The 16,705-nt window shown below is 43.9% G+C and overlaps 1 protein-coding gene across 1 annotated transcript in view; it reads right to left on the bottom strand.

Moving 5' to 3' along the window:
- VIT (vitrin) overlaps positions 1-16,206 on the bottom strand; it is a 38,052-nt gene extending 21,846 nt beyond the window's left edge. The window contains exons 1-11 of the mRNA XM_069954287.1: positions 16,012-16,206; positions 12,435-12,481; positions 10,978-11,034; positions 9,775-9,931; positions 9,530-9,663; positions 7,808-7,867; positions 5,580-5,798; positions 3,831-3,881; positions 3,055-3,096; positions 2,910-2,966; positions 1,460-1,513 (exon numbers count right to left, since the gene is read on the bottom strand). Coding sequence (XP_069810388.1) covers positions 1,460-1,513; positions 2,910-2,966; positions 3,055-3,096; positions 3,831-3,881; positions 5,580-5,798; positions 7,808-7,867; positions 9,530-9,663; positions 9,775-9,931; positions 10,978-11,034; positions 12,435-12,481; positions 16,012-16,076 — 943 coding nt within the window. The 5' untranslated portion in view covers positions 16,077-16,206. The remainder of the gene's footprint in view (positions 1-1,459; positions 1,514-2,909; positions 2,967-3,054; positions 3,097-3,830; positions 3,882-5,579; positions 5,799-7,807; positions 7,868-9,529; positions 9,664-9,774; positions 9,932-10,977; positions 11,035-12,434; positions 12,482-16,011) is intronic.
- Positions 16,207-16,705: the final 499 nt, after the last annotated feature.

The following is a 16,705-nucleotide window of genomic DNA, read 5'->3' as shown; positions in this document are numbered from 1 at the left end:
AGCTCTGGCCCCTCCCCTCACCAGCTCTGGCCCCTCCCCTCACCAGCTCTGGCCCCTCCCCTCACCAGCTCTGGCCCCTCTGACAGACGTTGTGACAGGACACAGTCATCTCCTCGGTGCTGATACCATGAGGCAGAGGTCAGAGGTCAGCTCCCCCTCCTTCCTCTGTTGTACTGGAGTCTCAGGAGGAGGAAGCTCCAGGGATACAGCCAGGTAAGGTGGGTGATGGGAGGTCCGACATGTGACTGGAGGTGCCGGGTGTATACCGTATGTGTGACTGGAGGTGCCGGGTGACTATACAGTATGTGTGACTGGAGGTGCCGGGTGTATACCATATGTGTGACTGGAGGTGCCGGGTGTATACCGTATGTGTGACTGGAAGTGCCGGGTGACTATACCGTATGTGTGACTGGAGGAGCCGGGTGTATACCGTATGTGTGACTGGAGGTGCCGGGTGTATACCGTATGTGTGACTGGAGGTGCCGGGTGTATACCGTATGTGTGACTGGAGGTGCCGGGTGTATACCGTATGTGTGACTGGAGGTGCCGGGTGTATACCGTATGTGTGACTGGAGGTGCCGGGTGTATACCGTATGTGTGACTGGAGGTGCCGGGTGTATACCGTATGTGTGACTGGAGGTGCCGGGTGTATACCGTATGTGTGACTGGAGGTGCCGGGTGTATGCCGTATGTGTGACTGGAGGTGCCGGGTGACTATACCGTATGTGTGACTGGAGGTGCCGGGTGTATACCGTATGTGTGACTGGAGGTGCCGGGTGTATACCGTATGTGTGACTGGAGGTGCCGGGTGACTATACCGTATGTGTGACTGGAGGTGCCGGGTGACTATACCGTATGTGTGACTGGAGGTGCCGGGTGTATACCGTATGTGTGACTGGAGGTGCCGGGTGTATACCGTATGTGTGACTGGAGGTGCCGGGTGTATACCGTATGTGTGACTGGAGGTGCCGGGTGACTATACCGTATGTGTGACTGGAGGTGCCGGGTGACTATACCGTATGTGTGACTGGAGGTGCCGGGTGACTATACCGTATGTGTGACTGGAGGTGCTGGGTGTATACCGTATGTGTGACTGGAGGTGCCGGGTGACTATACCGTATGTGTGACTGGAGGTGCCGGGTGACTATACCGTATGTGTGACTGGAGGTTCCGGGTGACTATACCGTATGTGTGACTGGAGGTGCCGGGTGACTATACCGTATGTGTGACTGGAGGTGCCGGGTGACTATACCGTATGTGTGACTGAATCTGCAGTGTGTGTGTATATAGATATATACACTCTGCACCTTATGATAACCCTGCGCCTCAGATGTTGCCGTCCTGTGTAATAGATCTAGGGATCAGCCATTGATCTAGCACCTGCTCGTCTGTCCGCTGATCGCACCATTTTACTATATAACGGAATTGTGTAAGAACATCGCAGGATCAGGTAACTTACTTGGATTTGCTTGAATCGCCTTTTCAGCTAAAATCTGCTGAATTCTACTGGCACCTGTTAAAGATATAATATGTGCATATATGTGTCAGTAAAATACGCACGTCATGCTATGTATCCAATACACGATATAATACATCCACACGTCTGTCAGTAAAATACGCACGTCATGCTATGTATCCAATACACGATATAATACATCCATACGTCTGTCAGTAAAATACACACGTCATGCTATGTATCCAATACACGATATAATACATCCATACATCTGTCAGTAAAATACGCACGTCATGCTATGTATCCAATACGAGATAAAATACATCCATACGTCTGTCAGTAAAATACGCACAACGTCAGGCTATGTATCCAATAAGATATAATATGTATATACAGTACATCTGTCAGTAAAATACACATGATGTCCAGCTATGTATCCAATACGAGATATAATACATCCATACATCTGTCAGTAAAATATACACAATGTTAGGCTATGTATCCAATACGAGATATAATACATCCATATAGCAGTCAGTAAAATATACACAATGTTAGGCTATGTATCCATTACACAATATGAAAGCAGTAATATACAATATAGCCAAGTGATGGGAAAAATGGGAGGAAATAATGTAAACAGGAATAGTGGCCGCCAAATTGATGATTGGTGGGTGGGCTGGGGGTCAGCGCTCCACTTATCAGTGACTGATGCCCTAAAAAACCTTCAATTTTCCCACATTCACTCGGTATCTAATTGTCTCCATGGGCAATGCCACCACTTTTTCTTTTGTGTGGTTCACAAAAAAGGTTTTGTTTTTTTTTGTTTTGTTTTTTCAAGTCAACTGGTGCCAGAAAGTGCTGGAGATTTAAAGTGACTGTACCACCAGGCCCAGGCTGAAGCACTGGAGGCGGCCGACCCACCCTTAGTGGGAAGAAACCCCCGCCCCTCCATGACATGACTCCATTAGAATCAATGGAATCCTATCATATAGGGGCGGGGGGCAGGGGTTTCCTCCCACTAAGGGTGGGTCGGCCGCCTCCAGTGCTTCAGCCTGGGCCTGGTGGTACAGTCACTTCAAAATTCTGCAAAAGGTGGTGTATTCTTTCCAGTCTGGGGAGCAGGAGAGGTATTGCTTCTTGCTACTGCTCTGGACAGTTCCTGACATGGACAAAGGTGGCAGCAGAGAGCAGAATACACCACTTCCTGCAGGACATACAGCAGTTGATAAGTACTGGAATATTTTTTAACAGAAGTAAATTACAAATCTCTTACATGAGTTGAACTCTCCCTTTGATGATCAGGTCAGGCCATGTCACTATTGTTAGGCCTGAAAAGTACACAAGCTCATTGCTAATCTTTGCCACCTGTTTGGGCTGATTCTCCATAGCTGCAGGTTGTATAGAAGGGCTGTGTATTCCTGCAGCTATTATAATATTAGTCACGTCTCACCTGGATTGCTCCTTTGGATTTGCCGGCTACTTGAATACGTTGTTGGAGACCTAACAACTGTAAGCGACAAGTCTCGGTTAGTTTCGATAATGATGACGTGCAAGGGGGACACATTTGTTTTAGTGTTGTAGAACATTGATGATACCTTGGTTGGGAGCTCTGCCTGGCACAGCTGGCACTGCTTGCCCTGAAATGAAAAGGAATCATTTAAAGGGGGTATGGAGGGGTTAATTCTGTAATTATGCTAATGAGCAGAGATGAGTCCAACGTCCATAGGAAATCTCCGGGCAATGATTCCCTATGGATGTCGGACTCATCTCTGCTCATTAGCATAATAAGTGCAAACACAAGCAGCAATCAGCATCCAGGGAGGAGGTAAGTATCAAAAGCTTCATTACACTTTATGCTGCTTCTTGCTCCAGTCCCCAGCGTAACAGGTGTAAAGGGAATCTGTCACCATGAAATGCTACCTAAGGTATAGTCATCATGTTATAGAGCAGGAGAAGCTGAGCGGATTGATATATAACTTTATGGGGAAAGATTCAGTATACCTTGTAATTTATTGATTGTAATCTCTGATGCTTCCATGCTAAAGAGTCCAGTTCATCGAGTGACTCCGCCCACTGGACTCGGGGGATTTCAATCAACAAGTTAAAAGTTATAGAGAATCTTTTCCCACAGAGATATATATCAATCTGCTCAGCTCTTCCTGCTCTATAACATGATGGTGATAGATTAGACAGCATTGTCTGGGTGACAGGTCCCCTTTAAGTGATAAAAGTTTTCTTCTTTGTATCTCAGATGGGCCTTTTCATAATTCTTCTTCATAAAGTGTCAAATAGTCCAAATGAATAGGTTCCCTTTAAATATGATTGTGCTTGAATAGCTTTCTTGTAACTATAATCAGGCCTACCAACTTACTTGATGAAGCGGCAACAATAGATGAATAAGCCGGGTGGATATTACTGGCGGCTGAAAAAAGATAAAATGGTGACAGTCAGAAGTGTGCATTGTTATATACCTATTGTTATCTAGAACCTTGTCATAATGATAGAAGAAGCTGCAGCTTTTATACCTGGGGGTTATTATGTGTATAGGAGTGTTAGATGAACCAGTATACCGTATAGTACTGCTATATTGTATGGAACATAGTGTCACAATGCAGGAAGTGACAACCTCTTCCCTGGTTGAGGCTAATTTTTAAGCCGTCAAACACGTAGGAGGGAGACTTGCTGTTTAAGGGTATGTGCACACTACGGAATTGGGATGGAAATTTCAAGCGGAATCCGTGCAGCCATATGTCCGATTGAAGTTCTGCCTATCCCATAGACTCAATGGTATTCTAAAGCTCAATCTTCTGTCCACCTGTCACATAGACATGTTAATTCTTTGGGCGGACGGCGAATTAAGCTTCAGAATATCATTGAGCCTATAGGACAGGGGCAGAACTTTTAAGTGGAGATATCGCTGTGCGGATTGCGCTTGAAATTTCCGTCCCAATTCCGTAGTGTGCACATACCCTTACACATGGTACTTGAGTATATTTGAGCACCCCCATAGTGGAATAGTATACTCGCTCATCTCTAGTGTGCAGTCATATATCGGCATATGTCTGTATATCTATCCTAAGGCTAGGTTCACACTGCGTTTTCAGCATCCGTTTAACGGATCCGTTTTTTAACGGTCAAAAAAGTAGTGTCAACAGTACTTTATTGTGCGTAAAAAAAAAACGCATCCGTTTGGATCCGTTTTTTTTATAATGGACGTCAATGGAAAAATGGATCAAAAACAGATGCACACAAATGCATCAGTTTTTTGCAAAAAAAACGGATCTGTTAAACGGATGCTGAAAACGCAGTGTGAACCTAGCCTAAGATAAAAGTAATATCAGGGCAGAGTATACGGCCCGGCTGGTCTTTATCTTCTATATTTCTATAGTTGGATGTCACAGTTTGAACACAATTTATAAAGTAAAAAATGGTAGAAAATGAGGAAAGGCGTCAATGAGAACAATCCAAGATGTCTGACCGACATGGCGCACGATTTACAAAGTCCAAAAATAAAGGAAAAAGTTCTATATAGACGGGATGTACGGGGATAAGTGGGAGAGGTTCTTCAATATTAACCAGGATATAGTGAATACACTGATTCCACATCACACGTCGTCTTCTGTACGTCCAGTTCTTCATCGCTGGACGTACAAATGTCTGGTAGGAAAGAACATTAAGAAGAGTTTCCATAATTCAGCTGGCCCCATCACATTGGCTTTCTCTCTGCAGATGGAAGATTCCCGTGTACACAGGGGCCGTGCGGCTGACAATGATGAAGCTAAGGGCCACATGAACAAACCATGTGACTGCTCGGTAAACGTGCGCCAATCACCAAGATCAGTGCTCATCATTTTCCTCTCATCAACATGTGTAAAAACGCCTTTCACAGATCCGTCAACAGCATCTTATTATTTTTGCTGGGTTCATGCCATTTTTTTTTCTTCAAAAAAATGGATAAAAAAAAACGGATGCATTTGTGTGCCTTAGTTTTCCCATTGACTTCCATAAACGGATAAAAAAAACGTAGTGTGAACCCGGCCTTAGATCTGTTGATTCCAGGATCTTCCTTGGACCATCTTTTTGATTATTGGAATGTATGATGTTACTATCACATACTGACCTGTGTCTCTGGCTCGTACGAGGGGCGGCCTTGTCCTCGCTGTTGTCGTCGTCGTAGTAGTTGTGGTGGTGGTTGTCGTAGTGGTGGTGGTGGGTTTTGGTGTGGTGGGCTGTGGGGTTGTAGGTTCTGGTGTTGTAGTAGTGGTGGTAGGGATAGTAGTTAAGGCGGTGGACTGAGTTGTCGCTATAGTTGTAGGTGGCGCTTCTCTCTGTACAGTTTCTTCAAGAGACATTTACATGTATTATATTTATAGCATTATATTACATGTATTATATTTATAGCATTATATTACATGTATTATATTTATAGCATTATATTACATGTATTATATGGATAGCAGGATAGTTTTGCTTCTAAAATGTGGCTTGTTGTTTGTAAAATAAAAAATTTCTCATCAAGAACTAAACTTAAAAAGTCATTTATTTGCACCTTTGCCTGTTTATATCATGTTTTTCATCCTGTCGAAAGGTATTGCAGCAACAAAAAAAAAAAACTTTCAAATCAGCTGGTAGCAGAAAGTGCCAGAGATTTGTAATTTACTTCTATTAAAAATCTCCAGTCTTCCAATAATTATCAGCTGCTGTATGTCCTGCAGGAATAGGTGTATCATTCCAGTCTGACACAGTGCTCTCTGCTGCCACCTCTGTTCATGACAGGAACTGTCCAGCGTGTCCCTTATAGTGTGTCCCTTATAGTGTGTCCCTTATAGTATGTGTCCCTTATAGTGTGTCCCTTATAGTATGTGTCCCTTATAGTGTGTCCCTTATAGCGTGTCCCTTATAGCGTGTCTCTTATAGCGTGTCCCTTATAGTGTGTCCCTTATAGTATGTGTCCCTTATAGTATGTGTCCCTTATAGTGTGTCCCTTATAGTGTGTCCCTTATAGTGTGTCCCTTATAGTATGTGTCCCTTATAGCGTGTCTCTTATAGCGTGTCTCTTATAGCGTGTCCCTTATAGCGTGTCTCTTATAGCGTGTCTCTTATAGCGTGTCTCTTATAGCGTGTCTCTTATAGCGTGTCTCTTATAGCGTGTCTCTTATAGCGTGTCTCTTATAGCGTGTCTCTTAGCGCGTGTCTCTTAGCGTGTGTCTCTTAGCGTGTGTCTCTTATAGCGTGTGTCTCTTATAGCGTGTGTCTCTTATAGCGTATATGGGGGACGCACGATATGGGTGACGCACGATAAGAGGAACGTACTATAAGGGAAACACTATAAGGGGCACATACTATAAGAGACATAGCTTCCTCCTCAGCGTCTCCTGGGGCTAGTGGCCTCTCATGAAAATGTATGGGCCCTATTCCACGGGATGATTATCGCTCGCATAATCGTTAACGATAAACCATCCAAATGACCGCTATTTCGAACAGCCTGAAATCGTTCACCCATTTACATGGAACGATAATTGTTACTTATGATCGTTCTTGCAGACTTCTTGTCACCGCTATTGTGTTCATTGCTACTGCGAACGCCCGAATGACGTCTTATTCAATGCAAACAATTTGCGAACGATTTAATCGTTAACTGCTATTCAACCGAACGATTATCGTTTAGATCCGAACAATGTAACGATAATTCAAACGATAACCGTCCCTGGAATAGGGCCCTATGGCTCCGTACCCTCCAGCATTTCTTCTAAACCACTGTATGTATTGGAACAAGCTGCTGGCCTACAGATAGCAAAACTGAAGGAACAGAAATTCAACTTCTAACAAGATACAAGAGGAAGCTGCAGCCGTCACCACTGACTATTATGTAAAAACAGCAACTACCTTACAACAGGATGCAAAACCCAGTGTGATCTCAGCCGTACTACTTACTGCTCCGTCACTACAAATATTCTCTGACATGTCATAAGTTATTGATCCCAGCTGATCAGGAGATGTAGCCGGGGAGAGAGAGTGCGGCAGCTTGATCCACTCCCCAGCTGGCCGATCATTCTATCAAAATATTGGCGGAATGTGTGTCCAGCCGGGGCTACATCTCCTGATCAGAGCGGGTCTCAGCTGTGATCAATAACTCGTGATCAATAACATGTCTAATGACACCACAATGGTTACTTGTAGTGATAGATACACTTTAACTTGCATTTACTTCTGCAAACATTAATGTTGTAAATATTAAATATCACATTGATAGAAAGGTTTATTTATACTAATAGTTACATCTATTATTATTATTATTATTATTATTATTATTTTACACCGTTATCTGTTTCTTTAAAGATAACTTACCTACTTTGACTTCAACGTACTCAAGAACTGAGGGGTAAGTGACACCTTTCTTTCCTTTACCTTATGGGTAGAAATACCAGATAGGATTCTATTACACGACTACAGTGTTACAGCTATTACATTTCTTTATTATCAGATAATATATTTGGATTGTTATATATAACCACATTTATATATATATATGTTGGGTTAGTTCATACTGATGGTGTGTTTAGGTGTCAGCTTCAGGACCGGATTAGAGTTCCGGATTAGAGATGTTTGTAGAACAATCGGCCGCTCACCACCAGCAGGAATGAGATGGAGTCAGAAATAAGGAAGGATTGTGTGTGAGGGTTGGTGAGAACAGTGACTGACAAAGGAGAATCCTAGATATAACTGCACGGTTTCCATCCATGTGTATGAGGCGGCACACCTCATCCATCTCAGCTTTATCATGTTCATTCTTAGGACTGCTCAGAATGAGTCCATGATGGATCATACACAACAGTCCACGTGCATTGAAGGGACTATGCAGGGTTAGGAAAAACACAGCAAACAGCGCCCCCTGTCCCCAGGTTGTGTGTAGGATTACAATTTATTTAAATAGAACTGAACTGCAAAACCAGATACCCCAAAGGGGCGCTGTTTCTGGAAGAAAGCAGCCATGATTTTGTAAGCCTGGTTTACCCCTTTAACTGAGTATTTCCTTATTGAACCTGCTGCGGCCATCTCTTCTCTACTATAAACGGTTAAATGGAAACTTCTGACTAAAAACAATCACTATCTTTACTTCCCTGATGTAGCTGCAGCTATCCCGGGATTCCCTGCAGGTTTATGTTACTTTGCCTCAGGAGTGACATGACTGCATCTACGTGACTGATGCGGCCACTCACCGGCCTTGCTAGAAATGCCCCTTCAGCTGATAATTGACCTGTGTAAATTTGGCAGCGATCAGCAGGAAAGTGCCCGATCCTCGGCTGATCCTTGGTTGATCTTTGGCTGATCCTTGGCTGATCCTTGGCTGATCATGCATTTATCGCCTACACATCTTTCTGTGTAAACAGGGGAGGGGTATGAGCAGCTGATTGCAAAAGCACAGATACTGTATGTATATATCCCTGCTGTCAGTCTCCAGATCACACAGCAATGCATACTCACCATCTGCTGTGTGATCCGGCACTGTCAGCTCCTATCTGTGTCTTCTGTGCCCCGCCTCCTTCAGAATGATTGACAGCCAGAAGAGGCAGGGCAGTAGCCTTCCGTTACAGCGGCAGCAGGATAGGAGCTGACCATGCTGGATCACACAGCAGCACTGATTATAAGTATAAGTATAATGCATGTGTGATCTGAAACGGACAGCATGGATATATACATATCCCAGACCCCCATATATACATATCCCAGACCCCCATATATACATATCCCAGACCCCCATATATACATATCCCAGACCCCAATATATAAATATCTGTGATGTCAGTTTCCTGTACAGTACAAACGATACAAGGATCGATCAACTGATTGTGCCATGTAAAGGAGATTGTTAACGGCCGTTACTATGAAAGACGGCCATTATTTTTACATAGTGTGACCCAAGCCTTAGTCTAGAACTTAAACATGCAGAAAGGAGAACCCACCAACAAGCAGAACCCCATGTAAAGCCATGTATGAGGAGCAGTGAGGAGTGATCATGTGCATTGTATGGTGAGGAGCCCCTCTGGCCACCGCTTAGTCAGCCATTACCTGCTATGACAAAGGACTCTTTCCAGCGAGGGAGGGACAGGGATCTTACACCATTTGAAAAACTCCCCTTGTAACCAGACTGTCCAGCCACTTTCCGAACAAAAATCTTCCCTCCTGAGTTGTCGATGACGCCGCTTAAAATAAAAAGATTGAGATAGTTTACAATGTGCGATCAGAATGTGACCCTCGGGGCGATCATGTTGGGGTCAGATAATGTTGGTGTCACTGCCTTCAAACCTGCAGACCTGTGAATGGCAGCTGTGCAGATGCTGGAGAAGGAGGCGTAGATGTCCGTGCCGTATACTCGGTGCTTCCCGTCCTGACAACCAGACGGACACTTTGCCAGGAACTCCGGGTTTACTATCTTTCCTGCTTTGATGTCACAGTCAATGTAAGGAACATCTGTGCAAATAGACAATAAGCTTTATAGCAGGGACTCAATGGACTGGATCTCACTTGTCACCTGTACAGTTACAAGGAGGTTTTTCCCCCATATATATGTGATTGAGTGAGAGTTCAAGGTCACAAAAAAAATTTCAGGATATATAAAGATCAGTTTACTCAGTTGTATTTCTAGTAAGGGGCCGTGCACTGGTCCATAGTACATGGGGTCATTATTAGAGATGAGAGAATCGGGTTCGGGTTCGAGTACATCTGAACCCGAACGTTCGGCATGTGATTAGCTGGGGCTGCTGAACTTGGATAAAGCTCTAAGGTTGTCTGGAAAACATGGATACAGCCAATGACTATATCCATGATTCCCACATAGCCTTAGGGCTTTATCCAACGTCAGCAGCCACCGCTAATCACATGGCGAAGGTTCGGGTTCGGATGGACTCCAGCTGCTCCAGGTTCACTCATCTCTAGTCATTATGTAACACTCTGTTTTTCTGCAGAGTAGTTGAACTTTATACAGACACAGTATATTTTATACAGTATACAGTATATACCACTAAGCCAGTGTCACCTTTGTTTTATGTTTTGGTCCAGATATACTTCAAAAGTATCTGCAAGGTATACCAGGAACTTGTCACTCAGTAGGCATACATAATTGTGACTTCCATCATAAAAAATAAAAGTATATGTTTTAAATGTATCCTTCTAAGCAGAAAACGACATCTTCTATACAGTAAAACAATCATATGTTGTGTACATGAAGCCCTATGGAGAAGTGCAGCGCAGTCGCTGGTAATAGGATAATAAACCACTTCTATTTCCTTTAATATGATCATAGCTCCTGGTTCTTTACAGCCATAGCCGTACTGACTATGCTCGGTAGACTCATAATTTAGGTAAATCTGCTGATTTGGGCTTCATCACTGGAAAAATACTTCTCTGTAACAAGCACCCACTTATGTACACCATCACTAAGCTCTGGTTAGAAATGACATTGCGTTACATCAATAAGACCACTAGGTGGCACTGGAGATACAGAGAAGATTACATACGTTGCTTATTCTTTTTGCTCTTCTTGCAAGATACACAGGTACAAGTCAGAATCAAAACTGTGAGAAAAGAACAAGATGTCGGGTTACTATTATTCTCATTAAAACGTTATAGTTTTGCTAGTGCTAAAATAGATATGTATACAGTATACAGAACATTTCACTATATGGGGTTAAAACTTCTCCAGTCCTGTAGAAACCTGTGAATGTAACTTATTGTATAGGACAAATGATGCTTTCAAATGACTTTTGCAGTTATCTATAAGCAGCTTGTCCGATCGTTCAGCATTTGATTAGCGGGGGCTGAAGAAGTGGGATGCAGCCCTATGGCCGTATCCATGTTTTCCAGAGCTGCATCCGGTAATCACATGCAGAATGACTGGACTGGAGCAGGACTCTAGCAGGATAACAGGACACGTTTCACAGACAATAATAATCTTGATATACACTTGAGTGCTTGAGGTAGGTGCTTGAGAAGGGTGGTAGAAGTAGTAGTAGTGCTTTATAGAAGGTAGAGAGAAGAGGAGAGGAGTTTGCCAAATGAGCCCTGTGCCCAATTTAGAAAATGTGCTGTGCCGGAACTTTAATAGATATCTTTGTAGTAAAGTGAAGTGATACTCGTACTTACGTTTAGACTATGTCTAACTGCCTTCTGCCCCCTAGTGTCGTAGAACCCATCCTAGGTGGGTAGCACAAGACCCAGCCATGGTTATCTGGGTGTAGCTAGGTGTCCGAGATTTCCCAGTTACCTTTACTGCGCAGTAGGATACGTAGACCTTTTCTTTATAGTAGCTTTGTCCTACTGGGATCAGCTCCTATTGCTTCAGGAAACTGTCCTTCACTTTGTAGACACGTTCCTGGTATAGGCTAAGGTGATCCTTAGTGACTGCTCTCCCCTACTTTAACTTAGCACTGCATAGTGAAAGTAGTTGCTTCTCTGAAGAATAGAGCCTTTAGTTGCATCTGAGCTTGGTCCCTGTCAGGGGTCCTGGCATAAGCCAGGCCCTGTCTTAACTACAGCAGGGACTGTGGTTTTGTGTGTCCTCTCTCACTGAGAAACTAAGTAAGACTGAACTGCACTTCCTCCACCAGTTACTCCTCCTACAGGGGACTTTGTGTACCTGGCTGTGAGTGGTGGGGATGAGTGCCTGTAAGAGGAAGGATAAAGAGGACAGGAGAGAGAGAGAAATAGCACCTCCTAGTGGTCAGCACATAACATATGGTACAAGTTACAACAATAACCTATTACGTCTTTCAGCTGTGCAATAGTAATAGTGCATACATATATAAAACAGTGAAACCTAGTGGGGAAACTGCATACTTCATCCACCACTTGTTTTATCCTGAGAACTTTGTGACAGGTGTATAAGAGAAATACTAGCAGTGGGACACCACACTGACACCAGGTTCACCATGTAGCCCGAGCTGTAGTCATTAAGTGACAACTCTGTAAGACTTACCCAACAGAACTGCTGTAACCTTTTCCTTCATCATAGGAAGGGGGGAGCTGAAAAGAAAACAAGAAGCATTTAAAGACACAGACAACATGTCTGCTGCAAGAAGTGGTGTATTCAACATGTCTCCTGCAAGAAGTGGTGTATTCTCTCCAGTCTGACACAGTGCTCTCTGCTGCCACCTCTGTCCATGTCAGGAACTGTCCAGAGCAGCAGCAAATCCCCATAGAAAACCTCTCCTGCTCTGGACAGTTCCTGACATTGACAGAGGTGGCAGCAGTAAGCACTGTGTCAGACTGGAGAGAATACACCACTTCCGGCAGGACATACAGCAGCTAATAAGTACTGGAAGACTAAACATTTTTAAATAGAAGTAAATTACAAATCTATATAACTTTATGACACCAGTTGATTTAAAGGAAGAAGATTTCTGCTGGAGAACCCCTTTAACAAAGAGATAGAATTGTACAGTATGTATTCTCCAGTATACGGCACGGGCCGCTTCCTCGCACTGCAGGATTTACAGGAGAATGTTGGTGCTGATCTGTTTACGGCCTCTCCATATTTGCATGCTCGCTGCTCACATAGGTTTCCCACAGTCTAGAAATATAACTGGCAGGTGAAGTGGCCGCCTGGAACATGAGTTCCTGTATGTGGTCGGGAAATGAGACTTCTGAGCGATTCTTACTCAGGGGGATGAATACTCTCTCTGTAGGACACTGCAAAATATGTCGGTGCCAGGTAAATAGAGAATGGACACAAATGTTCCCTTCATGTTGATTAGGTTGGATTTGGATTATTTGCACAGTAAACACCAGGGAGGAGAGTACTTGGTCTTTTTTAATGCTGGTCGTATGTCTTATATAGCTATGAGCCGACAGCCCTCTCCTTCCTTCCCCCATACAGATAGGTGAATGGGGGAAGGGAGGAAGAACCACCGCCAGGCTCCTTTGGTGGTGGCATGTGACCCTGAGAGCTAAAAGATTGAAATCCAACATACCCGATGAGTCCAGAGACCCCTATACACATAAATGGTCATCAGACGCCCAATGGGTTATCTACCAAGTGTAAGTGCAAAGTGCACAACCTAGAGGCGGCACCGTGTAACTGCAGCTTTATGTAAGTAATGTTTAATATTTGCATAATAACAAGGAGTCCTCCGCCTCACCACACGGCCATAGCGAGGAGACGTTACCGCACCATGCCATGCTATTCAGAGGCTATATGCCTGATGGGAACAGACTATTTCAATTGGAAGAAACAGAGAAACTAGTATTGTAACCACATTTTATTGTGAAACTATGTTTACACTATTGTATGGCCACAAGAAGTACTTTTCCATAAACCAGACAATCCCTTTAAGCAGCCTGCATCTGTATTATTAGGATAAAAAAAAAAGTATATATATATAATAAATACCAAAATAATAATGTAAAATAAAAATAAATAAATATGATAATATGATTTTCCATCTCTGAATACAAACAAGACTATTTCCCTTCATTGACAGCAAGCAAAAGTGAAGGAATTAAAAGCTGACTAAAGGGAAACTCCAGTGAAAAAATATTTGTATTAAATCAACTGGTGTCAGAAACTCATATAAATTTGTAATTTACTTCTATTTAAAAATATCAAGTCTTCTAGTACTTATCAGCTGCTGTATGTCCTGCAGGAAGTGGTGTATTCTCTCCAGTCTGACACAGTGCTCTCTGCTGCCACCTCTGTCCATGTCAGGAACTGTCCAGAGCAGGAGAGGTTTTCTATGGGGATTTGCTCCTGCTCTGGACAGTTCCTGACATGGACAGAGGTGGCAGCAGAGAGTACTGTGTCAGACTGGAGGGAATACACCACTTCCTGCAGGACATACAGCAGCTGATAAGTAGTAGAACACTGGAAATTTTTTAATAAAAGTAAGTTACAAATGTGTATAACTTTCTGACACCAGTTTCATTTGGTGTACCCCTTTAATATGACATGGTTGTGTTCTTTTCCACTGTATACTGTAGATGTTGGTACATTTTCCAGCATGATATGAAGGGGTTACTGTAATACTAACATGTCAGTGATCTTCAGCCTCATCTAGCACAGCAGAATAACCTACAGTTCAGTTGTGGATAGAATATAGCAAACAAACAGATTTCTGAATCCACGCCGGACATACCAGAGGGAAGCACGGCCGTCCTTTATATAACAGCTATATTTATTACATAAGGATATAGTGTCGGCTTCCCACAAATATGTGCTCTAACCTATGGTTTACTTTCCAGTCAGTGTAAGCCATTCATTATGTCGGCCATCGGGCCGCTTCACGGTGTGGTCGCTAATTATAAATACACATTGAGGCGTATTCTGAGGAACGGCGGATACTCCGACATCATAAGTATAGCTTGTTATTCTGGGAGAACGGGAACAGACTGACTGAGCCATACACTGGGTTATAACATAGTAAGAAGATGGTAGGTAAGGGAAGAACGGCCAGTGCCACAGCTCCGCAGGTCACGGCCGTGTGTCCATAGTCAGGTGCTTGGTGTCCTGTCTATGGATCAGCCAGGTATGAGAGCTGACACTCTGGATGTATGTGTTGGCGGTATGTATGGCGGTGTTATCCAGTCACAGTGTGTCGGTATTAGTCAGGTCTGGTATGGCAGTGTTATCCACTCACAGTATGGTGGTATTGGTCAGGTCTGGTATAGCAGTGTTATAAAGTCACAGTATGGTGGTATTGGTCAGGTCTGGTATGGCGGTGTTATCCAGTCACAGTGTGGTGGTATTGGTCAGGTCTGGTATAGCAGTGTTATAAAGTCACAGTATGGCGGTATTGGTCAGGTCTGGTATGGCGGTGTTATCCAGTCACAGTGTGGCGGTATTGGTCAGGTCTGGTATGGCAGTATTAGTCAGGTCTGTTGTGGTGGTGTTATCCAGTCACAGTATGGCGGTATTGGTCAGGTCTTTTGTGGCGGTGTTGTTCAGTTACAGTATAGCGGTGATATTCAGTCACAGTATGGTGGTATTGGTCAGGTCTGGTATGATGTATTGGTCAGGTTCAGTATGGCGGTATTGGTCAGGTCTGGTATGATGTATTGGTCAGGTCCAGTATGGCGGTATTGGTCAGGTCTGGTGTGGCAGTGGTAAATGTGACGCCTGGAGCTATTACCTACCAATCCTGTGGTGAGAATTCAGACAATATGCAGATGCTCTAATTATTGATTCAATGTGGAAATTTTTTATGTTTTAAGCTGTTAAAAACCATTAAAAACGCGATTCAGACAATGTAGAGAAATGCATGTGGCCGAAACCAGGCTCCCATCTCCTCCCCAGTAGTCATGTGCTGTTACCAGGATTATTGGCCATATGCCGATTGGTTACCGCATGAGGGTCTGGCATCTGCTGCATGTGGTGTCGTACAGTAAATGTGAGAATGTGGCCTAAGTGCAAAATGGTGAATCAACCAGAGAGATGGAACTGTGTATAGTAAAACATATATAATATATAGATATGGTTTTAAACTGACATTCTGCATTTGGCCACAAGATGTCGCTGTTTTGCAGTACACGGTCTGTGGTTGTTGCCAAGGGAGACGAACCTGACAGTTGGAAGATGTGACCTGAGGGAAGAAGGAAGTGATGAGGGGGAGTCTGGAGCGGCCATTTTGAGAGGGCTGGCTGTAGTAGATGCTGAGACCTGACGCCATCTATGTGAAGCGTATATCTTCTGGGACCTCCCAACTGCTCTGGAGAGCAGCCATACTGGTCTGTGACTGGGTCCTGTTGGGAGATTCGCTGAGACAGCATAGGAGCTGTGTAAAATCCAGTTGTGAAGAGAAACGACGGCCATCTTTGTTACAGAACTGTGACAAGAGGGGCCCCCTCATTCAGCTGGTAATACGGCCCTGCCTCTAGCCTCAGAATATTTCATATATAAATTTATATATTTTATATAATATTTTTTCCTCAGAGGAAAAAAATGTTTTTAAATTAACTGATGTGGTGTTTTTTAGGCAGCCCCTCCCGTTGCTCTTCACAGCCCCTTCCTCTGCTCCCCATGGCCCCTTCAGGTGCTCCCTGTGGCCCCTCTCGCTGCTTACAACGGCCCCTCCCACTGCTCCTTGTGTCCCCTCCCAGCGGCCCCTCCCACTGCTTCCCATGACCCCTCCCACTGCTTCCCATGGCCCCTCCCACTGCTCCACGTGGCCCCTCCCACTGCTCCCTGTAGCCATCTTTTTTAGTAGAAAATCGAACAGACTGGTGGGAAATAGAAGAGGTTATCCAAGAAAAATA

The sequence above is a fragment of the Dendropsophus ebraccatus genome, chromosome 15 (assembly GCF_027789765.1).
Source record: "Dendropsophus ebraccatus isolate aDenEbr1 chromosome 15, aDenEbr1.pat, whole genome shotgun sequence".
Taxonomy (NCBI): Eukaryota; Metazoa; Chordata; class Amphibia; order Anura; family Hylidae; genus Dendropsophus; species Dendropsophus ebraccatus.
Note: the sequence above shows the minus strand (reverse complement) of the source record. Positions and strands in the feature narration are given on the sequence as shown.